General features: G+C 36.9%; 1 protein-coding gene across 2 annotated transcripts in view; it reads right to left on the bottom strand.

Annotated features, from left to right (window-relative positions):
- Window positions 1–28000, bottom strand: part of SNX7 (sorting nexin 7) — a 129338-nt gene that overhangs the window by 76217 nt on the left and 25121 nt on the right. For both annotated transcript variants that reach the window (XM_069063398.1, XM_069063399.1), the window contains exons 3-6: window positions 24243–24353; window positions 22852–23016; window positions 13809–14007; window positions 1856–2055 (exon numbers count right to left, since the gene is read on the bottom strand). In XM_069063398.1, coding sequence (XP_068919499.1) covers window positions 1856–2055; window positions 13809–14007; window positions 22852–23016; window positions 24243–24353 — 675 coding nt within the window. The remainder of the gene's footprint in view (window positions 1–1855; window positions 2056–13808; window positions 14008–22851; window positions 23017–24242; window positions 24354–28000) is intronic.

The following is a 28000-nucleotide window of genomic DNA, read 5'->3' as shown; positions in this document are numbered from 1 at the left end:
TAGAGCAACCTTGTCTTCCTTGAATTTCCTGTGCCAGTCTGTTTGAATTCACTTATGAACTTAGTCATATACTAACTCATATTCTAGTTATTCACGTATTTCTTATTCCTGTCACTGTATTGTAAGCTACAGTCTGTGACTAGTTTTATCTCTGAATCTTCAATATTAGCATAGGGCCTTGTACATTTTTTTTTAAATTGGACCTGTGCAAATCATCTGCATAGGGAGCCAGAAGTAGTAAGGAATTCCTTCTACCAATAAAGATAAGCGTCTTCTCCATGACTTATTTTTTTTTCTTTTCACATTAGTCATGTTGTAAAGAAGAATTAGAACCAATGGGAGAAACCATAAGACAGAAGAAAAAAAAAAAAGAAAGCAAATAGTATGCTTTAATCTGCATTCAGACTCCATAGTTCTTTTTCTGGATGTGAATATTATTTTTCACCATGTATCTTTTGGAGTTAGCTTAGGTCCTTGCCTTGCTGAGAAGAACTAAGCATGGCTTAGTCTCTTAGAGAGTTTTCTGAGACCCTAAGAAGGTAAATGGTTTGCCTGGGATCATAGTCAGTATATATGAAACTTCAACTCCGGTCTTACTAATTCTAAGGCTGTATCCATTAAGTTACACTTCCTCTACATCTCTACACAGTATCATATGTGATATTGTAAAAAGAACCTGGGATTTAATATCAAATAACCTGGGATGGAAGCACGGCTCTGATACTGAATGACAGCAGGCAGATCATGTGATATCTCTACCTCAGTTTACATTAAGTGAGCTCTACAGTCCCTCCAACTCATTCTGTCATCCATAATTTTGCAATAGTATAAAATAGAAGAATAAATCTGGGCCTTGTAGTTTTTTCTTTCAACTGCAAAATGAAGTTGTTAATTTATACCATCAAAATTCCATCCTGCTCATTTTCCAATTGTGTCTGACTCTTCATGACCGCGTTTGGGGTTTTCTTGGCAGAGATACTGGAGTGATTTGCCATTTCCTTCTCTAGCTCATTTTACAGATGAGGAAAGTGAGTCAAATAGATTTAAATGACTTGCCCAGGGTCACACACAGGCCCAGCACTCTATCCACTGTGCGACCTAGCTGCCCACCATCTTGCTCTAGAATTCCACAATATGGAGGCTAGTTTGAGAGCCAAAGAATTTTACACTATTCAATTGTCCACAGAACAGGTACAATAAGTAAAGTATGAATTTTTCTGCCCAACTGAACTGGAGTGATTGGTCTATTTGCAGAGCATTTCTGATGTGTTTCATGGAATCTACAAGTAAATGAAGAAAGAAATGACAAAAAAGATACTTATGAACTACAGTGGCTACATAGAAGCTCCTAACCTTCAGACTAGGAAGGAAAGAATCTTGATTTTCTGTCCTCAAAAATGTTTCACCCTCTGTATATCAACCAAATAAAAATTAGGACTGGTTAGTAGCTAGGAAGGGCAGACCCAGTGTAATACGAGAAACAATACCATACACCTTTTTGTTATATCTTGTGAGACCCAAGGAATATTCCTTAAAATGCATTTATGACATACAAAGGAGTCTCTGCCTGGAGAAGGACTGCTTAATCTATTTTGTGTGTCATGGAAATCATTGGCCATCTGGTGACACCTAGAGACCCCTTCTATGAATAATGGTTTTTAAATGCACAAAATACATAGCATTACAAAGGGAATCAATTGCACTGAAATCTAGTCATCAAATTAAATAAAAAAAAGAAATGGTCATATACTCCAGGTTAAAAACACCTAGTTGAGATAGGTTATTCTTCCCGAATTACTTCTTGTTCCTGTTATATTCAGTACTGAAAATAAAAAGTAAACTCAGGTAAACTTACCATTAATATTTCACTATAAAGAACATATTCGTGTACAACTGGAAGCAGGGTCTCAGAAAGGTCAGATATTCGTCTTTCAGTGGCCTTACAACACTTGTCAATGCAGCTGGCCACCCCTTTCAGGGAGTCAACCAGATCCTCTTCTGACGCTGACCACCAGGTGTAGATTGGTCCATATTCCTTCATTTCCTCAAAATACTCTAAGAAGCACAGATACAAAACAAAACAAAAAAGTCTTAATAGACAACATGACTGAGCATAAGCTGTCAAAAAATCACAACTCTGGCACAATGTTTGAATACAAAACCTTTCCCAATTCCAGAAACAGTAATTTGTGCAAATTAGCACGGCAGAAAAGTGCTGGGAAGACCTGGTTCAAAACCTGCCTCAGACAGACATTTACTGGCTTTGTGACCCCACTTGACCATTATGACCTTCAAGATTCCTCAACTATAAAACTGGGATGATAATAGCAATTACCTCCCAGGATTGTTGAGGATCAAATGAGGTAATACTGGTAAAGTGCTTAATATACTTGTAAACTGTTTACCATGCTCGACACATAGTAGGTACTTGATAAATTTCCCCTCTTCCTTCCTTACTCCATTTCTTTCTTCTTTCCTTCCTTGAACATACTTTACTAGAAATTTGATACAGCATTCAATATATTTTGGTTTTTTTTTATTCTAAAAAAGCTATTCTTTTCCAGTCTAAAAGTTATGAGGATAAGAACATTCACACAATACTATAGATTAAAGCCAGTTAAACACATGCTTTTTGAGGATTTCCTACATAAGTAAGGTCTGCTGATATGTACTTGGGATACAAAGATGAAAGACAATAGAATACTTGCATTTTAAGAGCTTACAATCTACTGAGATTTAGTGAGCTGTATGGAGGGGGGAGGGGAGATATAAGACACATACATATATAATATTTTAAAATATGGTAAAAGGGGGAAAGCTATGCAGACAAAGAATTCTAATAATATGTAGAGAAGAAATATGTCTGGAAGCACAGACTATATGAAGAAAAGAAATGTGAAATTAGAATGAAAAAAGTTGAAGTCAAATTATTTGCTGTTGTTCAGTCACTTTTCAGTCATGTCCAACTCTTCATGACTCAATTTGGGGTTTTCTTGGCATAGATACTGCAGTGATTTGCTATTTTCTCTTTCAATTCATTTCACAGATGAGGAAACTGAAGCAAATAGGGTTAAAGTGACTTGCCTAGGGTCTCACACTAATGTCTGAGGCTAGAATTTGAACTCAGGAAGAGGAGTCTTCCTGATTCCAAGACCAGCATTCTATCTATTGCACCACCTAGCTCCCTTGAAGTCAAATTATGGCTGGTCTTAAATGCCAGACTAAGAAATGTATATTTTTTTCCCTATAAGCAACAGGGATCTACTAGGGAAAAAAATAATAATAATTTGTCAAACCAGTCTAAGTATGAATTAATCTTATTTTTGTGACTTGATGTACTACAGTTTTCAGTAGAGTTTTAGTTCATTTTTATGGTAAGAATTAAATTAATAGGCCGTATTGCGAAACTGTGATAGAGGATTAATTGGACCCCTATTTCATTCCACTAAGTATTAATCAGTTTGACACAATTCCATAGGAGTAGTGACTATAAATTTTGATATCAGGCCTCAGAGCTATGAACTGCACACTATAAGCTCTCTTGCTTAATCACAGGAGGCTATCAAGAGAACCTCCTCCCTTGTTTCTCCTTGTAATGGTGATCAAGCCCAGCTTGGCAAAGGCAACTCAATGACATGCCAAGGCCTGCAGCTATTTTTTGTTGCCCCTCAGCTCCTTGTCACCCCTCTATTGCCCAACATGGGGAGATAATCATGAGCACTTGACCAATGAGGGGCCCTGGTTGCCAGTCTTTGGTCTGCCTTTCTACCAGCCCATGGGTGTGCTACTTGGCTTGGTAGGACCTCCTGAAAGGTCAAGACAGGTCAGTCAAGATCTGCTTATTAGCCTGTTAGTCAACCAATGGATTCTGTATTCTGTGTTTTGGAGGGTCATGGGAAAGGTCCTTATAAAACTCTATATTTTTACTCTGCCCCACCTATGTCGTTTGGGTATCAAGCACTATAAAACTAAGGCCCTGGAGGAAGGGGGCATCTCAGATCATGAGGAAGATCTGAGGTCCACTGCATTAGAGAGGGCCAGGAACCCTTTAATAAGGTGCCATTGGCTCAGAACTCTGCCTCAGCTTCTTTTATTGTAGATTAGACCCAAAACAGAGATAACCTTGGAGGCAAAAGACAATGATTCCAATACTGCTTCTAATATATACTGGTTAAGTATTACTGTGCAAGTCCCTTGACTTTTCAGTACCCTAGACCAATGGTGTCACACTCCATTAGAAATGGAGCCTCTAATACACAGGTAAGGATGCCTCTAGGCAGCATATTGACTTAGTTTTTATTGTATTTTTATTTATTTTGTTAAATGTTTCCCATTTACATTGTAATCTGGTTCCAGCTGTGCTCACCAGCACTATGAGACTCGTAATAAGTCAACATGTTTCACACTTCCACTCTAACAACAATAAAATATGAAGTTAAAGAGTAAGTGCCGGGACATATCCTGTATCAGTAGAGGAAATGTCTGTACCAGAGTTCCCTATACAAATGAAATCACAAACTTAGAGGCATCTGTCTCTCCCTCCATAAAATGGATATGTGTATGTGTGTGCGTGTGTGTGTACAAAAAAACTTAAAAAAAATTAAAGTCAACCAATTTTTCCTTTTACCTGCTGACTCAGACAAGATAAAACTTAAAGGGTCAACATAAAAACAGCCAAACTACAAACATACAGTAAGCATGAAGGAGTACAACGAACCAAAGGATATTTTTAATTCTGGCAAACAAATTTTTCCAAGATGTCCCCTACCATGATGATCTCCTTTCATAGCAACAAAATGAAGCTTCTATTACTTTTTTTTTCCTACCCTCTAAACAATCCAGAAGTGAAATGAAGAAATTCCCAAATTCAATAAGAACCAAAGAGGTACCATGACACGATAGAAAAAGCAGGAATTTGGAATCAAAACCAAGATTAGAATCAACTTTACCAACATTCAACTGACCAGTGTAACTTTGGACAAATTCCTTCCCTTCTTTGGGGAAATTTCCTCATCTATAAGATGAGAATTATGGAAATAGATAATTTTTAAAGGGAACTTTTTCAACTCTAGACTTATATTCTAAATACTTCAATGTTAAGGAAACATTTTAAGAAAAGAAAATATTTTTTAAAAATGTATGAAATGGGGGCGGCTAGGTGGTACGGTGAATAGAGCACCAGCCCTGGAGTCAGGAGGACCTGAGTTCAAATCCAACCTCAGACACTTAACATTTACTAGCTGCGTGACCTTGGGCAATTGCCAATTGCCTTGCCTTCCCCCCTCCAAAAAGCAAAAGAATTTTAGATAGATAGATAGATAGATAGATAGATAGATAGATAGATAGATAGATAGATATAGATATAGATATAAATATAGATATAGATATATGAAATGACTTTTCAGCTCCAATTTAACTCCCTCATCCACTTATTCAGTTGTCAGAGAAGAACCATAGATCTTCTATTTCATCTAGGTTTGGGTTTAATTGCACATTTGGTTCAAAGCATGTTCTTCTTAAGGTGATATTTCACTTACTCTTGTACCATTGGACAGTAAATAATTACCCCCAGGTAGACTGCTATAGTTATCCTACTGAGAGGAATTTTAAAAGCTTTATTAAAAAGCAATTTGAAATTTATGAAATTATTTCTAAATGAATGTTTAATTCCTTTTTTAAAAAAATCTTCTCTATGTAGTATCCCCAGGAGGATTCTTACTATATCAAAATTTAGTTGTAAATTAGAAAGAGAAAAATAAGACAAAACACTGAGTCCAGTATTTTTTCAGTTGAGTCCGATTCCTTGTTACACCATTTGGAGATTTCTTGGCAAAGATACTAGAGTGGTTCGCCATTTCCTTCTCCAGCTCATTTTACAGATGAGGAACTAAGGCAAACAGGGTTAAGGGACGTGCCCAGGGTCACACAGCTACTAAATATCTGAGGCCAGTTTGAACTCACAAAGATGAATTTTCCTGATTCCAAGCCCAGTCCTCTATCTCTTGTGCCACCTAGCTTCCCACAATTCATTTACAGAATGCTGATTCTAAATGTTATCTTTAAGCATTGTCAAATGAGGCATCGCCAAACAGAGACAAAACTATTAGATAACTTTTCATCATCAAGGATATTTTCTTGCCATAACTAATAAACTTACCAATATTCCCATTTACATCTCTAAAAACTTGTTATTTATCTGCAAACATGCAATGGCTTCAGAATCCCACATAAAAAATAAACATTTGCTTCAAAAATAAAGTTCACAAAGCATTACTCCCATGCTTCTTTATGTCATAAGAATGACCTTATATTCCCAAAGACTACCTCTACAGAGCACAAGTTTTTAAAAGTTTCCAATGTGCTAAAAAGCTTTGAGTACAGCCCCACTGTCTGAAAACCACACAGAGAGGCTCATCGCCAATTTGCTCTCCCTTTAATGATGAATTCATTGTGCATGACTAGAACACTAGTCTCCAAAAAATTCAAGTTGAAGATCACTTAAAAGGTAGTGGTAAAGTACATGGGGGAATGAGCAGACTGCCACACTTAAGAATTTATGTAGGAGAATCAATGTTTGATGACAAAGAAGTCATCAAAGAAATGTATGAATTTTTTTTAAAAAGGCTGGTCACACAGAAAGAGTAAGAACGTATTCATAGATAATCTGTATGATTGTTGTTACCCTAGCAATATGAAGAGAACTCATAAAAGGCACCTAGTATGTGAGGTGGAACCCTTGTGGCAAAAACAGTAGAACTTTCACATGAGCTGCAATGGGTCATTACGGTATAGATGAGTTGTAATCTGTATCATTGGAGTTAATACCAACATCAATGAGCTCACGGGTCCATTTTAGTAGAACTCAGATTTTAAATAAGAAACATGCATGGACTAACCAAAGAGTGAGAGCACCAAATGATTACTCCATTGAATGCCCACTATCTAGGTAAATAAGATGTGATTTTGAAATTTACCAAGCCTCTACCCTGCCATCATGTTATTTTCTCCTTCCATCATTGCCTATGTCACCTCTTCCTTCCATACATTTCTGTCCTTGCTTTTCACTTCTTGTTAACACTCCCTCCCTCTAAAATAGTAATAAGAAGTTAGCATTTATAAAGCACTTTAGGGTTGGCAAACCATTTTCTATATGTTATTTCATTTGATAAACATGAAAAATAGTATGCTTCTATCTGTAAAATTATAAAGGCATACTTTTAACAAAACACACAGTCATAAAACAGCTTAAATTGCCCTTTATTGTAGCAACTGATTTTTTTTTCTGATTCAATAGTTTGCTGAACAAATTAAATGCCTATGCAAAACTACAGGAGAACATTTAATTTACTAAAAGGTTTTGTAATCACTTTAGAATTACAGTTATAGATGCAAACAATCAATGAGTTAATTGTATATCAATTTTTTAAATCATTAAAACAGGTCAGAGGATGTCTGCTTCGCCAAAATTCCTGGCAACAAGCTTTGTTAGGTTTCTCTACGTATCTGAAGGTAATAACACTATATTTTCATTGACTTGTTTGCTTTTTAATTGCTTGAAAATTTAGGGCTATGTCCCACCAATCAAATCACTCACTATTTCCATAGGTAGGATATGATAAGTATCTTGAAGTATCTGACAAGTTATCATAGGGGAAAATGGAACTGGACTTTCTGTCTGGACCCAAGAACAAAAGCAGGAGTAATCGGAAGAAATTTCTGAGAATCATATTTGGGTTGAAGGGAAAATAAACAAACAAAATCTCCCCAACAATTGGAGCCAACCAAAAATGGAATAAGCTGTCTCAGAAAGTAATGAGTACTGCCCAGTACCAATATCCAACTTGATATTGTGAATGCCTTTGAAATGACTAAGTCATTGACAAGAGTGGTTCATCTTTACTTTTATGTGTTTTACATTTTTCACATACATCATCTCAGTTTTCAGTCAGGCCTAGGCCTCTTTGTTTGGCTAAAGGAGGTCTGAATTTCTCCCAATCTCAGATCATGAAGTCATTTGTCTCTTTGCCAAGGCCAGCCCTCCTACATCTGAATTTGATCCCAGCTCCTCTAATTCTGTCCAGTAGATTGCAACCTCTACCATCGTCTCCCCCTGCCTCAGGAATTTTCAACTTCCCTCTATCCACCAGTGAATTCTCTACTGTTTTCAAACATGTCCTGGTCTCGCTCATGTTAAAACAAACAAAAACCCTCACCGGTTCCTACCATCCCCTAGGGGAACTATCATCCCATATCAGGAAGGAAGGAAGGAAGGAAGGAAGGAAGGAAGGAAGGAAGGAAGGAAGGAAGGAAGGAAGGAAGGAAGGGAGGGAGGGAGGGAGGGAAGGTCATTTTCACTCCACACTCACTTTTTACTTCCTTTCCTCTCATTCTCTTCTTAACTTTCTACAGTCTGTCTTCTGACCTCATCACTCACCTGAAACTGTTCTCTCCAAAGATTCCAGCAATCACTTAATTGCCAAATCTGATGGCCCTTTCTCAGTTCATTCTTCTTGGCAGATCTGTTACACTGCAGTCAGTCAACAATCATTTATTAGGTATGTCCTATATGCCAGGCACTGTACTAAGCACCAAGGATATGAAGAAAATAAAAAACACTGTCCCTGTTTTCCAAAAGCTCATATTCTAATGTAATTGATAAATGTGAAAATATGCACACACAAGCTCTGTAATGTTCATGGAAGGAAATTTCAGATAAAAAGCACTAGTCTTGCAAGAAATGAAGGAAACCAGGAGGTGAAAGTAAAGGGGTAAAGCGTTCCAGGCATGAGTGACAGCCAGGAAAAAGGCCTAAGCTCAGGAGATGAACTGTTATGTGTGAGGGAAAGCAAGGAAGCCAATGTTGCCAGATTATAGATTACACAGAGAGGAATAAAATATACTGAGAAAGTTAAGGATGGGGCCAACTTGTAAAGAGTGTTAAAAGCCAAACAGAGTATTTTATATTTGACACTGAATGTAACAGGGAGTCATTAGAATTCAACAGGTAGGAGGGTGACATACACAGACCTATGCTTTACCAAGATCACTTCAGTAGCTAAGTGGAGCATAGTCTGGTGTTAGGAGAAACTTGAAGCAGGGAGAATAACTAGAAGGTTATTGCAATAGTCCAGGCATGAGAAGATAAAAATCTGTTCCTGAGTGCTAGTTAGATGTAAAGATGGATATATGGAAAGAATGTAAGAGACTGAAGGTTCTACCCTGCACGATTAGGAGAATGATGGGATCCCTCAACAGTAATGGGAGGGTTGGTGTGGAGGAGAGAGAAGATGATGGGTATCTGCACCAGTGTGGTGGCTGTATGAGTACAAAGAAAAGGACTAACATGAGAGATGTCTGAAGGGTAGAAATGGCAGGACCTGACCACAGCATGGATGGGGACAGTGAGTACAATGACACTGTTGATGAACCTACCTTTCTAAATACATTCTCCTCGATGGGTTTTCATGATACTCTTCTCTCTTGCTTGTCATCTTACCTGTCTGACTCTTCCTTCTTCATCTCCTTAGCTGGCTCATCATATATCACACTCCCAAGCACTAGATGTTCCCCTCGGTTTTGTCCTAGACCGTCTTCTCTCTACATTTTCTCCACTTAGTAACCTCATCAGCTCTTCTGTGTGTGTGTACATATATACAATGCATGTATACACATAAATATGTATTATATGTGACCCCATACAAGACATATACCTAAGTACAGACTCAGTAAGTGGTTTTTGGACCAATTTCTTTTTTTTTTTTAATGAAAAAGTTAAAGGTAAAAAAAAAAAAAAAAGCTAATTCTTAATGGAAAAAAAAGAATGCTTTTCTTCAATTTAAAAAAAAAAAAAGGAAAAAATCAGTTAAGTTCAAAAAAGATTCCACAGGAGACAATTTGGCACAAAAACAAACATAGTGACCCCAACCATCTCACTTAATGATTTACAATGGGAAGAGAGGAGTCAAAAATTACCAAGTTTACTTGATCTTACTGAACAGTTAACAGTAAATAATAAAAATAACACTAATGATAAGAGCTAGTATTTATATAGGGCTTTAATGTTTGTAAGATGATTTACATTTCATTTGAGCCTCACAAACAATTGCATGACACACTATGATTATCCTATTTACAGATAAGGAAAGTAAGGCAGACAGAGAAGTTAAGTGACTTTATCAGGTTCACATAGCTAGTGACTGAGGCATAATGGGGAGGATAAAATAAGGTAACATGGACATAATGTCTATTTTTTGCCATAAAATGCCAAAAAAAAAGTTCATTATAATTTCAATTTCAGAAACATTCTGAAACTTGTATCTCTAAAGATGCTCATAATTTAAAGTGGGATACATTAAGCTGAAAAAAATTAAAATCTCTTTCATTTGAATATGAAATAACCTATGCAGGCTGAATGGACCATCTGGGACAACAATTTTCCAAAGCTACCAAGAACAATAATCTCGTCATTTTTAAGGAAATCCAGTTTCACACTCTAAGGACAAAGAATGTCCTTAAGTTTTGGATAGTGACACTCTAATATGTCATATTTTACATGAACTTGCAAATCAGATAATGTTCACACTATACTTTTGAATTCAAATTTGCAAGATCTATCCCAACATCCAGTTTCCCTAGAAAATATCCTGACAAACAGTATGATTTTCAAGGTATTATATAAAACTTCTACCTGGAGCACTTTTATATTGTATAAATACTTATTTTAAGTATATAGGGGATTATAGAGAGCTTTCTATAAGGTCATTTAATCTATGCATCAAGAATCTACATAAAAGACACATTAATAGAATCCAAAAGAAAATGGCCAAATGATATAAACAGGTACAAACCAAGAAAGATTAAGAGTGTACTTTCTGAATTATTTTAATCATTGATGTAGCATTTAAAATATGAGCATATGGGGTGGCTAGGTGGCACAGTGAATAGAGCACCGGCCCTGGACTCAGGAGGACCTGAGTTCAAATCCAGACTCAGACACTTAACACACACACACACACACACACACACACACACACACAAAATAGCCATGTGACCTTGGGCAAGTTACTTAACCCCAATTGCCCTCCAAAAATAAATAAATAAAATAAAATAAAATACAAGCACACTGAGAAGGAAATGAGTAATGCGGAAGGTGGACATCACAGGATCATAGATGAAGAACCTGAAAATTCATCTAGTTTAACTGCTTCATTTTAGAAATGAACAAATTGTGGAACAGAGAGATTAAGAACTTGCACATACAGATTCTAAAAAGAGCTAGGATTCGAACCCAAGTCCTATGAGTTGGCCCAAATCCCAAATCCTTGAATTGTTTGGGTCTCATCAGCACCTTAGGCACCCAGAAAGAAATTCATTTTGCATCACTCATCCTGATAAGGCACATTTCATCACTGTTGTTTTTCAGTCTTTTTAATCACATCCAACTCTTTATGACCTCATTTGGGATTTTCTTGGCAAAGATCCTAGAGTGATTTGCCATTTCCTTCTCGAATATTTTACTATTACTACTCCTGTGCCTCTTAAACGGAACATTAAACATATTTATAACAGGTATACTACTAGTACAGTGTCCTCTGAAAAAAATGCTATTTAAGACAATACATATATATAAAACTGATCAATATTTAGTGATTCATATATCTTAAGGATTCTTCACTTTTCGAAAGATTTAGAAAATGTTCCTTTAAATGGCAAGCTTACCAGTGCATGAAAAATAGCTTCATTTGAAAAAAAAATTCATGCACAGTGTTTCAGGACCAGAAAAAAGGAGGTCCACTTATAAAGTATGCTTTTTCTCATTGATCAAAGTGCTTTCTTTCTTTGCTCCTACAAATCAATTGAGTAAGATATTACGCTTCCATTGAACAGGTATAAAAGAGGAAAAGTTAAATTCTGTAAGAGATTAGCTTTTCCTTCCTAGGTACAACAAGGCAAAATTCTAGATTATGCACTATATCCACAAATTACTTCCCAGGAGAAAGAGTGAAAGTGAATGAGAAGACACTGAAACATTCTTTATCCTTACCTTCAATTGTCCCTTCCATAGTACAGGGTATCCCTCAAAGTCTTAGGAGTGTACTTTTAAGCTTTAATAGTTTCAGATCACTCTAAGACACTTGCAGCACCCTGTAATATTATCTTCTCCTCCTACACAATTACATGTCTTGGTCCCAACTTAACCTCCACCTCACACACATACACCCTGTGAGAAGAACTAAGTACTACTTATCATTGCATCTTTCACATTGCCAATCACAATGCTTTACACATTTTATATTCGTCACAAATATTTGTTAAGTTGAACTGGCTTTAGTGAAGAGATTGACTTGATTTCACCTTATAAAAACAGAAGACTACGGTTTTTTTCCTGTTCAAAAAAATATCAATGGAGCAAATCTTAACTGCCAAGGTTGAAGAAAATTTTTAAAATAGGGAGAAAGTAGGGTGGAAGAAAATGGAAGGAAGAGAAATAAAGCTGATATCTGAGAACTCACACATGTCTTTCTGTGATTGAGCCCCCTGACTTAGACCACTGTCCATAAAATCACCAGAATATGTGGTGATTTTCACCTAGAAATTCAAGGTTCATTATATTGCATTTTCTTCTAACTAAAATTCATTGTATCATAGATTTAGGGTTAGAAGAGGCCTCAGAGGCCATCTAATTCAACTGCCTCATTTCATGGATGAGGAAATGAAAGTTTAGGAGGATAAACAACTTGCCCAAGATGGCATTGGGGATTGAAGACTTGAACCAAGGTCCTTGACTCCAAAGTCAATAGTATCATCATGATGCCTTCTGAAGATTCAGGTAATACAAGGGCGAAAATGCAACAGTCTCAGTGCTCAAGAAATTTACGTGGCAGGGGGAAAGAAGGGTAGAAGAGAAGCTCAACACTTATAGACAAGCAAATAGTGTATGTGTGTCTGTGTGTGTGTTAATTAGGGACTGGTAGGGAGGAAAGGGGAATACTAATAATTGGGGGTATCAGGAAAGTATAGAATGAACCTTAGGAAGAGGTAAGGAAAGAGCTAGGCATGAGGGAAAAGCCTAAGGGGAAAAATGGAGGTGGGAGATGGAACTTCATATACATTTAACAAACAGGTCAGCTTGGCTAGAAGACAAGAATTTGTGAAATGGAGTAAAATAAATCAGTCTACAAAGAGACCAATTGTGAAGGAATTTAAATGCCAAAGGGGTTTCTGTTTTATCTTATAGAGACACTGGAGTTTCTCAACCAGGAAAGGGATATAGTCAAACCCAAGTTTCAAGAATACAAATCTGGCAATTGTGTGGAGGATAAACTGGAGACCTGGAGAGGTTTGAAGCAGGGAAGTGAATTAGGAGGTTACTGAAACAGTCCAGGAGAAAGATGATGAGGGCCAGAAGTAGAGTAGAAACTATCTGAGTAGTGAGAAGAGGAAAATGAGAGATGGTGTGAGGAAATGAAGGGACTGAGATACTTTTCAATACATGGGATACCAGGTACTAATCTTAATAACCTATTATCTGAATCCAAATCTCATATCTTCACTCCTTTTTGTCATCTAGTCTTCCTTTGCAAGATAACTAGTCCCACTTTTTTAGTAATCAGATCCTGTAAAATAGATATACAATAGAGACAGAGAAATATGCCTACAGATCAGGAATTAGCTTTGCAAAGGATTTAAGTTTCTGTTTTACAAAAAGAAATTTTAAGTTGAAATTCTAATTTTAAAATGTATCCCAAAACAGCAAATGTATGACAATCTGTACAAAGAGAAAGATTAAGGTCAGTAGTTTTACATACCCTTTTCTTCCTTGTAAATTCTATGAGATATTTTGTCTATTAAGTTAATCTCCTGGCTAAATGTTCCCATATAATCATTCATTTCAGTGAACTCCTCTGGGCGGTTTTTAACTCCTCTCACTGAGGATGCAACAGCTCTGACTGTCTGTCCCATCCTGCTAAGCAATCCAGGACCTTGTTTCTTGTGCGAAGAGAGTTCCTAAAAATAAAACACAAAATAATAAAAGGGAAGTAGGTAACAGTAGTGGTGGTGGTGGCAGTACTGTGAATTTCGAGAGTTAAAACACACACACACATACACAATGGAGAAGAAAATAGAGGTTACAAATATAATGGTACACAGTTTATAATACGTAGTACAACATTTGGGGGTTTTAGAGCTTGCTACAGAGAGATAAATTTAAATATTTTTCCAAGTGTTTCTTTTTCTTCTTTCTTCCTCTCTCCCTCCCTTCCTTCTTTCCTTTCCTTCTTTGTCTTACTCCTCAAATTCCATCTTAAATGCCTGCACAAAAATATATTAGCCACAAATAGTGTAACAACAGAAGAGGAGAGGGGATAACTAACGACTAATAAAAGAAAGGATTTTATGTGGGGATTATGTGTCTGTGTCTAGACCTATGATTTCATCGATATAGGGAGCTCTTTAGATAGATGGAGTCATCATTGCAGTATACTAACTGTCGTTTATAACACATAATAAAAAATTCGCAAAGAACCGCCAGACCTTTAAATAAAGATGATTTGCACCATTTCTGTGCCTAAGTTCCATTCTGATTTTAATTTAGGAATTGACACAGCCTCTTACTGATCATTAGGGTATTTAGTGAGTTATTGCTAGTAGAATATGGTTGGTCTTCAGAACTACATTAATTCTAATTGCAACACAACATTTTTCCACTACAATACATAACCAAAAAAGAAACTCTGAATAACAGGAGTAATGGGCATCATCAAGGAATTCTTTGAAAGGAAGAAAAGATGGGTTGGTCACAGGGTAAGATAGAGATGAGAAGTAGGCATCCAGCGTGCTCCAGAGGCAACCTCATGATATAAAAGAAGACAAAGAGGGTCTCCAGTGCATTGGATGCCCCCTGTGGCAAACTTTTGGGAGAACACAGAACAGTCAGACAAGATGAGATGGTGATCTTCCTCTCTGGACAGAACTTCCAAATCAATTTCCATACGTTAGCAAGATACTGAATCATCTGCTACGTGAGCATATTCAAGGTGGCTAATCGGGGATTTGGCAAGCAGACAAAATACTCAAATGATACTCAGATTTATGGCATCAACAATATAGCATAAAGATAAATACTTTGCCAGGAGCCTTTTGGTTGTATTTTTTTTATTTTATACCCTGCATCCTGAACAGCGTCTGGACACTTAATAAACCACTCAATTAACAATTGCTGGATAAATGCTGAATGAATCTGAAAGGCTGAGAAATAATAAGAGATAAACAGATAAACTTGCCTTGAATCCTAAGGAACAGTAGAAGTCTTTTGAAGCACAGAATTTGGGTCAAATATGAACTGAAGAGATAGAACTATAAATAAGAATGGGTTCTGAAAATACAGCTACTAATTGTATCATCTATGGATGATAGACAACTTAGTCATTGCCTTAAAAATAAATAGAAAAGGGAAAGGAAAGGTAAATCATAATTGTTTTTTTTCCATAATTCCCCAAAATCTACTTATCTTTTCCTTTCTCTTAGCTATGTATTTACTAGAAATAGCTAACTCAATCCATGGCAGTTTCCTTTTCATAGTCAAAATTTCCAAGGTGCACAAGACCTTGGTAGATTTAGCCAATGGCCTGTGTAGGAATGCCCTCTAAAGACCTTTACGATAAATGGCAGACCAGTCCTTGATTAAAGCCTGCTTCAATCTACTACTATTCAAGGAAGCCCATTTCTATTTAACTTTTGGGCAGCTTTAACTTCAAAAAAGTAATTATTTACATTTTACATCCTCTGCAACTTCTATCCATTGCCCATAGTATGTCCTCTGGGAGCAAGCAAAATAATTCTAATTTCTTCTTCTTCCAAATGATAGCCTTTCAAAAATCTTGAAGGCAACTATCTCATCCCTTCTAAGCTTTCTCCTCTTCAGTCTAAACATCCACAGTTAGATCAAACATTCCTTATAGATCATTATTTCAATGACCTTAACCATCCTGGTTGGTGTTCTCTAAACCATCTTTCCTAGAATATGGTGGCTGGAATCAAATACTCTTGAGCGTTCTGATGAAAAGAGTGAACAAGGGAGATTCTCACCCTCCTCCCAATTCTGGATACTATGGCAGGTAGGTGGTATAGTGGATAAAGCACTAGCCTTGGAATCAGAAAAACATCTTCATGAGTTCAAATCCGGCCTCAGACACTTACTAGTTGTGTGACTTGGCAAGTCACTTAACCCTGTTTGCCTCAGTTTCCTCATCAATAAAATGAGTTGGAGAAGAAAATGGCAAACCACTCCTGTACCTTTGCCAAGAAAACCCCCAAATGGAGTCACCTAGAGTTGAACACAACTGAAACAAATGAACAATAACAAACAATATCTCTTTTTACCAACTACTACTTTTGGGGCTGCCATGTCATACTGTTGATTCATACTGAGCTTGCATTTATTAAAACTCCCGAATTTTTTAAAATAAATTTACGTCTAGCTAAGCTGGCCCCATTCTCTATCTGTATAAATCACTTTAGAACCCACCATCAAACTACTTGTGCTTTTTCTATTATTAATTCATTGATGTCTTTAACATCATTTCTCTTTCTCTAGGACATATAAAATAACTGAACTATATATAATATAAAGGATTATAAGAAAATGGTGGCACACTAGGATCTAAATCCCCCACAAATATCCCTAGTGAAGTTCTCAAAATGTGCTAGAAAGAACAGTATTACTATTAATGAAGGCTGCACACATATGAAAAAGTCCCAGAATGCTGCAGAAGCATAGAACAGTGAGAATCTAGGGTTGTTGGAAGGCCAAATGTGAAGCAGTCTGATCATGTAGCCAGAGCAGGGCTCAGCATAGGCAGTCCCAGAGCCCTATCTCTGACAAGAGTCAAGGCCAGAGCAGCATTCCAGCAATGTGGGCCCAAACCAGAGGATAGGACAAGGCTAGACAATACCTACAGAAGACGGAGTCTGGTTTTATCCACCAAACTCAGGATCTAACAAGATTTGCATATACCACAGAAGAGTAAAGGAAAGGAATTTGAATCAAACACAAGGCCCCAGTCTGGAAAATGTGGCTAGAAATATGAGTAAACCAAAAGAAGAAAATTCCAAACATAATGAAAAAATAACTCCACAACAAGTACAAGCAGAGAAAAGAATGTACTAAAATCAAGGACTACCAGAGAATCTGGGGAAACAGTAAAATAAGAGATACAAAATGGAACAGCTAACTAGGAAAGAGGCTATGGAAAATCAAGAGTTTAGAACAGACAGTGGTAAACCTTACCCCAAAATTGAAAAGCAGAATGGGTCAAATAGAAGAAATATTAAATAGAAAATCACAATCAAAAGATTGGGGGGTGTGGGATTTGGGGACTGGGAGGAAGCAGAAGGAAATGAAGGCATACAGAATAAAAAATAACTGACATGGAAAATAGATAAAGAAGAGATAATATAAGGACTTGGGCTCTGACTTTTTCATCTTTGAGGGGAGTACAAGAATTGCCACTTAGCTAAAGATAAGATGGTAATTAACAACTCATTTTTGTTACTTTGTCATGTCAGGCATGTTCAATTCTTTGTGACCTCATTTGGGGTTATCTCAGTAAAGTAGTTTGCTGCTTCCTTCTCCAGTTCATTTTACAGATGAGGAAACTCAGACAAACAGGGTTAAGTGACTTGCCCAGAGTCTCACAGCTACTAAGTGTCTGAATTCATATTTGAACTCAGGTCTTCTTGACTCTGGTTACACTGCTCCATCCACTGAGATACCTAGCTGCCCCCAAAACTCATTAGGATTGTCTACATTATTTTCTCAGAAGCCTCAGAGAGGAGGTCATAGAAGCATCGAATACTGGATTCCTTAGAGGCAGTCTGAAAAAAGTGCCCACTTTGTTAAACTTGAGGTGAAAATGTCCTAGGTTTGCACTTAATAGCAATGGGACCATGGGAAAGTCATGTGATCTCTCTGAGCCTTTGTTTACTCATCTTCAAAACAGAAATTATAATTATATAATTGTAACATACAAAAGATTTTCTTTTATTATCTATTTAAAGAAAATACTGAAAGAAGAGACCCAGGGTTTGAATTAAGGCTTAGCCATCTACTAACTACTCAAGTAACCTTATGCAAGTCACCTAAACTCTCTGTGAAACCATTTGTCTCATGTAAAAGGGGAACTGATAAAGGTCTTATATCCAAGAAATAGGGAACCAACATAAATACAAAAGTTCAAATGCCCTGTCCTAATAGGAAAGTAAACAAAGGATTTGAATAGAGGATTGATAAAAAGAATCACAAACTATTGAAAACCACATGACAGGAGCCAAGATGGCAGAGTAGAAGCACGACCCTCCCGCAGCTCCGGCTTCCACCCTCCCCAATCCATGTAAAAAGGGGACTCTAAACAAACTTTGGAGCTGCAGAACCCACAAAATGACACAGAGAAGGTAACCTCCCGCTGAGAACAGCCCGGCAGGCCGGCAGGAATCGGCCAGCGCAGCGCTCTGGGAGCTGAGCCCAGCCCCACACCGAGCCTTTAGCCCCAGGGCGGGCCTGACCAGCCGCCATCCAGAGGGACTCCAGATCAGCAGCAGCTGTGGCTGTTTACAGATTTATCAACACATAAATGCGAAGGACAAGGTGAGAGGCCAGTGCATTCTGGACTTTGGGACCCAGTAAGTGGGAGTGCGTGGCTTTTACCCCCGGGGTGAGAAACCGCTGAGCCGCAGGCACAGCCTGCCAGCGCCACGTGGGGGCTTCAGCTCCTGGCCTGCAGAGTGTAGGGGGACCAAGCACCAGTCTGAGGGGTCATCGCTCTTGCTTTAACCTGCTTGGATCTGGATTGCAATCTAGGGTGGAGGTCCTGGGGTGTGTGTCCAGCTTGCTAGAGCGTGTGGAGACCTCAGAGAGGGCACCCATCTAATACCTCCGGCAGCTGAGAAAACCCCAGGGTTTGGGACGAAAACTTCCCTGTCTGGTGGCAGAGTCCTACTGTGGCAAAAAGCCCAAAAGTCAAATCATTGAGTGGCAAAATGAGCAGGCAAAGGAAACAAAGCAGACAGAAAATTCCAACATTACACTCCTATTTTGGGGATAAGAAGGAGCAAGGCATGGAACAGGAGGAAATCAGTGAAGTCAGAACTCCTGCACCAAAAGCTTCAAAGGAAAATACAAGCTGGTTACAGGCCATAGAGGACCTTAAGAAGCAGATAAGAGAAGTGGAGGAAAAATTGGGAAGAGAAATGAGAACAATGCAAGAAAATTATGAAATGAGAGTCAACAGCCTGACTGAAGAAAATAATACCTTAAAAAACAGACTGACTCAAATGGCAAAGGAGGCTCAGAAAGGCAATGAGGAGAAGAATGCCTTAAAAAGTCGAATTTGCCAGATGGAAAAAGAATCTCAAAAGCTCACTGAGGAGAATCATTGCTTCAGAATTAGATTGGAGCAAATGGAAGCTAATGACTTTATGAGAAATCAAGATGCTGTTAAATAGATCCAAACAAATGAAAGAATAGAAGGCAATGTGAAATATCTCATGGGAAAAACCACTGACCTGGAAAATAGATCCAGGAGAGATCATTTAAAAATTATTGGACTGCCTGAGAGCCATGACCAAAGTAAGAGCCTGGAAAGCATCCTCCAGGAAGTTCTCAAAGAAAACTGCCCTGATGTTTTAGGACGAGAGGGCAAAATAGACGTTGAAAGAATCCACCAATCACCTCCTGAAAAAGATCCCAAAAAGAAAACTCCTAGGAATATTATAGCCAGGTTCCAGAATTCCCAGATTAAGGAGAGAATATTACAAGCAGCCAGGAAGAAACAATTTGAATATTGTGGAAACACAATCAGGATAACCCAGGATCTGGCAGCTTCTACACTGAGGGATCGAAGGGCCTGGAATGTGATATTCCGGAGGTCAAGGGAGCTGGGATTAAAACCAAGAGTCACCTACCAAGCAAAACTGAGTATCCTGTTTCAGGGGAAAATATGGCCATTCAGTGGAATACAGGACTTTCAAGCATTCTTGCTGAAAAAACCAGAGCTGAATAGAAAATTTGACATTCAGATACAAGAAGCAAGAGAAGCAGGAGAAGGTAAACAGGGAAAAGAAATCATAAGGAACTTATCAAAGTTGAACTATTTTTTTTTAAGCAATTGGGGTTGAGTGGCTTGCTCGGGGTTGCACGGCCAGTTGTTGTTTCGGGGTGTGGTGCTGGGTGTCTGGGCCCGGATTTGATCCGGGTCGTCCTGGCACTGAGGCCGGTGCTCTTGCTTGCTGAGCCACTTGGCCAAAGTTGAACTATTAACATTCCTACATGGAAAAACAATAATTGTAACTTATGAAACTTTTCTCAGTAGTTGAAGGGATTAGAAATATATATATATATATATGTCTTTATATGAGGGTATGCAGGAATATGAATATATATGTGAATGTGTGTATATATGTTTACAGGTATACATAGATAGAGGGCACGGGACCAATTTAACAGGAAGGGATGATACTTAAAAGGTGAAATTAAGAGGTGAGAGGGATATAATGAGAGGAGATGGGGAGAGACAGAGTGGGGCAACTATCTCATACAGAAGAGGCAAAGGAAAATGGTTACAATGGAGGGGAAGAATAGGAAGGCAAAAGGGAATGGGTCAACCTTATTCCTATTGAATCTGGCTTGAGGAGGGAGGGAAATACACACTAAATAGGGGATCTCACCCTCCAGGAGAATGGGGGGGGAGGGAATGTGAGGGGGGATGATGGAAGGGAGGGCAGGCTGGGAGGGAGGGAAGTTGGAAGCACCCACTTTTGAAAAGGGACAGGATCAAAGTAGAGAATAGAACAAGTGGGATGTGGGATAGGAGGGAGGGAAATATAGTCAGTCTTTTACAATATATCTGCTATGTTATTGTTTTGCATTAGCCACACATGTACAACCTATACTGAACTGCTTATCTTCCCAGTAAGGGTGGGTGATAAGGGAGGAAGGGAATGAATCTGGAATTCAAAGTTTTAAAATCAAATGTTTAAATATATATATACTATTATCAATATTGTTTTACATGTAATTGGGAAATATAGAGATCCACCATGCCCTATTGGAAAAGTTGAAACGGGTATGGGAGAAAATATGGGAGAGAGTAGATCAGAGGTGGGGATATCCTGTGGGACTGCTGTTTTGGGGGGATGGGTGGGGGAAAAACGGGGAGAAAATTTGTAACTCAAAATCTGGCGGAAACGAACGATGTAAATCAGAAGTTAATAAAGCATTTAAAAAAAAAAAAGAAAACCACATGACAGAATGCTCCAAATTACTAATATTAAGAAGGTGCAACTGAAACAATGGGAGATTTCAAATGACCTGCAGAAAGTTGGCAAAGACAATAAAATGGGAAGTCAGTGCATAGGAAGAGTTTGTGAACAGATAAAGTATGCAGAACCAGAAAAACAGAATATATACAATGACCACAGCAATGCAAATGGAAAACAAAACAAATGAAAATGAAGGCTATGAATTATAATGACCAAGCTTTTATAAGGAAGGTGAGGTAGTTGAGGTATTATGCATTTTTAATTTTGCACATAAATGGTTTAATTAGTTGATGTGCTACTTTCACTAAACTGTCTCCTATAAAGGATGGATCCCCAAAAGGAGTTAGAGGAGGGATATGTTGAGGAATGTCCATAGTAAAAAAAAGAAAATGTATCATTTTTTAAATGGTAAGGGTTGGACTGGATGAATACTGAAGGGCCTTCTTATTTTACATCTTTGATATTATGATTTTGATGACAGAAGTACTCCTTGACAATACAACACATTCATCTATTAGTGCTTAAGAATGATTTGTTAGCATTACTATTGCTTATAGTTTTAGGCAGCACGTATGACTACTGGTCACCTTCTTCAGTAATTGTGTCTCAGATAATTTCTAAGGGCACAATATAGACCTAGAGTTAGGTTATGATATCATCACTAAAACTTAAAAAAAGGTCATCCAGATATCAAGACTATTTGGTTTTTAATAGATTGGCCTAAGCAATAACAGGCATAAAAATATATAAAACCTCAATGTCAAGAAATAAAGTATATAATCCTTTAAATAACTAATCTATTGATCTAAAATTAATAACAAAAATATAGCCAAAAAAAAAGGTGCTGCACTACTCTATTGGAAACAAGATAATAATTCACTCTTATAGAACTGTAAGAACTCCTTACATCAATCCTGTGAGAAATAATCCAATTAGTAACCCAATTTCACAGATGAAGAAACTAAAGATTTCAGAGGTAAAATGACATGCCCAAGGTCTCACAGCCAAGAAATGCCTGAGGCAAGATCATCTAATTAAGCCTGAAGATCCAAGAACTGAAAACCGTGGGCAATACCCTGGGAGAGGAAGTATCCTTTGGTTATCTTTCTGATACCTTTCAAAAAGATATAAGGTGTCCAGGAAAACTATAGACACCATCACATTCTGATACTCAAAGATGCCAAGAAAAAGAAGTTTTTCTTAAAGCTCTGAATATTTATACAGCACAGGTAAAGAACAACTTGAATTTTTAAAAAAAAAATCTTCAAAGAGAAAAAAAGAGGATTGTATGTGTGAGAAGATACATGGTTACAAATAAAAACAAAAACTTTAAGGTTTTTTGGTACTTTTAGAATTAATACAGGTTCCTATCTAAAGGCCATTTACTCATGTTAAAAAAACGTTTCATCTTCATTCATTCAATAGAGAACAAAGCTCCCTGAAAAAAAAAAAATTAGTATAAATAGTAACAACAAAGTCAATACAGCACTGAAATGTATAAGAATAACAGAACTGAAAATCAAAGATTTTTACCCAGGCTTGTGCAGTAAGGAACACTTTGAAGTCTTCATTAAAAGTTAAAGTTGGGTGATCAGCAATTCTATTTAAGAATTTGTGCAGTGCCTTTCTTCGAGTCTCAATGAAGTCATCATTAAACCGTTCCACCATGCCTTTCATTATGAATTTTTCTGGCAAAGGCTGAGGAAACAAGGCATAACAAGGCATTACCCAGAATCAGTGGCAGAAGGTGTTCCAAAAGTCTTAGTGCAGTTTTAAGTAATTAAAGCTTAATTTTGTACAACTGTAGGAGACTTTAGAATCCATCCGGTTGCAATCTCATTCTGTAGAAAACAAAAAAGGAGGTCCGGAGAGGTTAAGTAGTGTAATGGGGTAATATGGTCGAATGAATAAAGTATTGGACTTTGAGTCAGGAAGTCCTGGGTTCAAATATCGCCTCTGACACTTATTAGCTAAATGACCAAGTAAATTACTTAACTTCTCTTGTGCCTCAGTTTTTTACTCTAAATGGTCTCTAAGGTCCCTTCCATTTCTAAATCTATGATTCTATCCTAACTGACCTTCTCACAATCACACAATGTCTATTCATATTTTTATCCCTGCATCCTGAAATGCTTAATGACTGACTGAAGTACAAGACCCAGGATTTGAATCCAGGATGATCTGGCAAGTTTGATGATCCAGCGGTCTATAGAAAAAAAGATCTTTAGAAAAACAATTTAATGATACATCTTGAAGTAGAAAGTAATAACACAGGATGGGTATAATTTTTTAAAAATCAGCATTCCAAGGAAGTCTTAATTGTTTGTCTGTTTTTAAAGAGACAAAAGCATTCTCAAAATACAATTGGCTAATTTTCAAGCCTAAAATGAAGTTTTAAAATATTAAAGCTTTTTTTTGTTTTGCAGTTTTTTGTTTTTTTTTTAGTGCATAGAGGAAAGGGTTGGAAACTGTGAATTCATCTACGTGGGCAATTGTCACTGTGCAAAACTCTTCAATCAATGCAGATTTGCAACTTGTCTGTAACCTATAGTCCTAAAGAGTTGCCAGGATCACTGGTAGCTTAAATGATTTAACAGAATCATCCAGTAGGTATATCAGAGGCAGGGCTTGAAGCCAGTCTTAACTCTGTGGCCAACCCTCTATACACTACACCAGAGGTATCAAACTCATGGCCTGAGGGAATTAGATTAAAATAAAATTGGGAAGTTTTTAACAAAATATATAAAAATATGATACAACTTAGGTAATGTTAATTTGTGGTTTTCTAACTCACTATGTAGCATGTAGGGATCTAGTTTCTATTTCAGTTCAGTACCACTATTATTATAATATGTTATCTCTAATGCATTAAATATTTGCAAGGAAAAAATAGTTTTTGCAGTCTGAAAAATTAATAAGCTTACAGGAATAATGAGGGTGGGATGTGCTTCTTCAAGTTTTCCCTTTAACCAAAGGAAATCTTGGTAACGTCTTCGAACTTCAAATTCACTCGAATCAAACTCACCCCGAGATGTCTGAAGAAAAAAAAAAAGACAGAATAAGTAGTAACTCAAGATTGATGGGATTTGTTTATTATTTAGGACATGCTAGAATAAATCTGAGCCAGGAAAAGAAATTAACAAATACTAATTATTTTGTGTTTGTCAGCTTGTATATTATTTTGCTGCAGTGAAGTATCTGCTCGCATAACAGATGAAACAGAAAATTCTATGTCCTTCCTGAGAAAAAGGATCTAGCAAAAATTCCTTTAGCTTTGAAAATCAAAGCTGAAAAAACTGTCTTGGCCATCTGCCAACCATAAAATTTTATAAAATCATTATATTGGGCATGCTTTTCCTCCTAACATATACATATGCTTGGAATATAATGTCTAAAATTACTGCTTTTCACCAACTAATTAAAAACCAAAATTGGAGGGACAACTTTTTTTGTTTTCCTTTTTATTATAGTCTGATGAAGACTCTGACCTTAATTGCAAAGAAACATTTCCCAGGAATTTGTTCAAATGAATCCTTTTCCTACAATGTGCTGATAGTAGGTGAAAGCTCTGGCATCTTGCATAGTGGTCCAACCATCATTTCTTTCTACTAAAATATTATTTAACTCACAAAGAAAAATTCGCTGTTGTTTCCAGGGATTTTCCTGAGATATGAATCTGTGTCTTGCAGCAGAAATTAGAGACATTAAGGCAAATATTTTCACAAAGAAGGAACTGTCAATTTAGAGTGACTGGCAAGACAGTAAAAATTGAGATGGTCCCAAGCCAAATAAAAACAAAAATTCTCTAATTAAAAAAATGAGAAGAATAATATTTACCATGCCTCCCAAGAGTTCACTTGCCTCTCTCTCTCTCTCTCTCTCTCTCTCTCTCTCTCTCTCTCTCTCACACACACACACACACACACACACACACACAAAAAGAGTAGTCTTTTTCAAAAAGTTCTGTAGGTAGTATTTCCTCCCTCTAATTGTACTGAAATCTGAGGGAAAAGATTTTATGACAGTAATATCATTGTTGAGATTTTTTCTGTAGGAGTAATGGTGGGATGAAACATTGTTGAATTCCTTAAAAACAATTTAGCATGTACAGTTCACACATTGGAAATGTCCATCACATATACTGATCAAATCTACAATTTGCTACAAGTTATAAAATGAAGAATTAATTGTCATAAAGTGAGGATCAGAAAGCTATTAATGCCAACAGATTACTCTTTTGAAAAAGACTGATTCAAATAATACACGCTGTCAAGATATTTTCTTTGAAATGCATGAAAAGGGAACAAGGTGATCTCCTGATTTCAAAAACATAATCTTTAGAAAATGTTGCAAAACTTTCACTATAGAATAAACATAGAGAAATTGATCAAGTGTTAAAAAATAAGAAAGTACACATATGGGACACTGTTAAGTAATTTAATAATATGTATGCTAGTTGGGTTGTATACTTCCCCCACAATTTCTAATCCTGGAAATAAAAATTATCTAGGTTCAAGTACTACAATAAGATTAATCCATTTAGCTTTACCTATTCTGAAAGCTCAATTTTATATTTGATCTCAAAGATGTCTAAAATTTTCATGTTTCTCTTATGTTCTGATTTCACTCTACATAGTATTATAGTTATTTCTGTGGATCTCATATCCTCTATTGGTTTTATGCAGTTTTGAGATCCAGGGGTGTGTATCTTCCCTAAAACTTAGCACATCCATTTATACAAAATAATCACTTAATAAATTGCTTTTAAATTGAAATGAAGTAATTTTTATTTTAAAAAATAGTTCAAAAGGACAGTGAGGGAGTGTTGTAAATAGAGTAACAGGTTTGGAGACAGGAAAACTCATTTTCTTGAGTTCAGATCTGGTCTCAGACACATTCTAACTGTGTGACCCTGGGCAAGTCACTTAACCCTGTTTGCCTCCATTTCCTCAGGAAATGGTAAACCACTCCAGTATCTTTGCCAGAAAAATGGGATCATGAAGAGTTAGACAGGACTGAAAAACAGCTGAACAACAACAACAAAATAGTTCAAGCTTAAAAGAAGAAAACAATTTCCTCATCCCTCTAATTTTTTAATCTGTCAGGAGCTTGGACTTTTAGCCTACACAAACCTGAGACTAAATACCATGTCATCAAGCCTCTGGCTGCCTTTTCTGCTTTGTGTTTCTTTCTAAGAGCACAAGGGACCAAACAGTGATCCTAAAATGGTATTTCTAACTTTGGCAGTAACCTTATGAGTCTATTATTTCCAAGATCACAGATAACCAAAAAGTGATCTTGAGATGATTTTTTCAAACCTTTATTATTTTTAATTTTTTTATTTCTTTATATTTCTTTTTATATATAATATATATATAATAAAGAAATTTATATTTATTATTATTCGAACCAAATATTATATCATTTGATCCTAGTAAGAGCTCCTAGGATCAAATGATGTAATATTTGTAAACCATAGCACAGTGCTTGACACACAGTAGGTACTTAATAAATGCATATTCCCAATGCAATCCACATCCAGAGAAAGAACTAAGGAGTCTGAATGCAGATCGAAGCATACTATTTTTTCTTTTTCTTTTTTTCTTTCTCATCATTTTCCCTTTTATTCTGATTCTTCTTTCAGAATATAACTAATGTGAAATGTTTAATATGATTGTGTAAGTATAGCCTATATGGTGTGCCATCTTTCGCGGGGGAGGAGGGGGGAGGAAGGGGAAAAATTTAGAACTCAAACTCTTATTTAAAATAAATTAATTTAATTTTACAAAATAAATGCATATTCCCTTCTAGGTAACGTCTGGATGCTAGCTGTCAAGCAGGAACTGGCCCCCACAACAACTTTTGCAGACAAAGACCACTATCACAATAATAAATCCAATCCATGCTCTGACTTGTCAGATGAAAAAGAACTTAAATAAGTTTCATGGACAGTGCAGAAGCATAGTGAAACTGAAATGCATGTTCAGCAGTGCCAAGAAATGTTTCATGTCTTCAGTATCACCCCAACCCCTGAAAGTACAACAGAAGGACAACGGGGTCACTGTACCATGCTTTAACTATCTGTCAGTATGCATTCATGAGTCCTTTGTGATTTAAGCATTTCTTTTGTGGTAGAGAAAACAGATGTTTTCTACGTGACCTACTTTGTACATTGAGTACCTTTATAGAGTGAACCTATTCTTCCTTTTAGGGAGTCAAAATTTGGCTTTAAGAGATTGAGGGATAATGAGCACACAGAGCACAAGAAGAGCCTGACTCCCCTCTTTCAGGTCAGGATCCCCCAAGACTGAATTCAGACCACATGATAGAGAATCTCTTAAGGGTAAAAGGTGCCCTTTCCCCAGGACACTGGGGCACCAATACATTTGTTAATTCTTTATGCCCCTATATGTGTACTTGAAAAGATCTCCATAGGTCAGATCAATCATAGTTGAGGTGGGATATATTCACTATTTTAAAAAGCATTTATTTCTTAAGGGAGCTGAGGCAGGGACTAGCACTTTAAATTCAGATGCCTCCAACATCTATTCATAGGTATTCATAAACTGTGGACTACTTTTGTTAGAATATCTATTGTGTGTGTGTGTGTGTGTGTGTATAAGAAAAAGAGAGAGAGAGAGAGAGAGAGAGAGAGAGAGAGAGAGAGAGAGAGAGAGAGAGA

Source organism: Petaurus breviceps, unplaced genomic scaffold (genome assembly GCF_028583685.1).
Source record: "Petaurus breviceps papuanus isolate PSGF00001 unplaced genomic scaffold, PetGlider_PUasm1.0 90564, whole genome shotgun sequence".
Classification (NCBI taxonomy): Eukaryota; Metazoa; Chordata; class Mammalia; order Diprotodontia; family Petauridae; genus Petaurus; species Petaurus breviceps.
The sequence above is the reverse complement of the archived record's forward strand: the minus strand, read 5'-3'. Positions and strand labels throughout refer to the sequence as shown.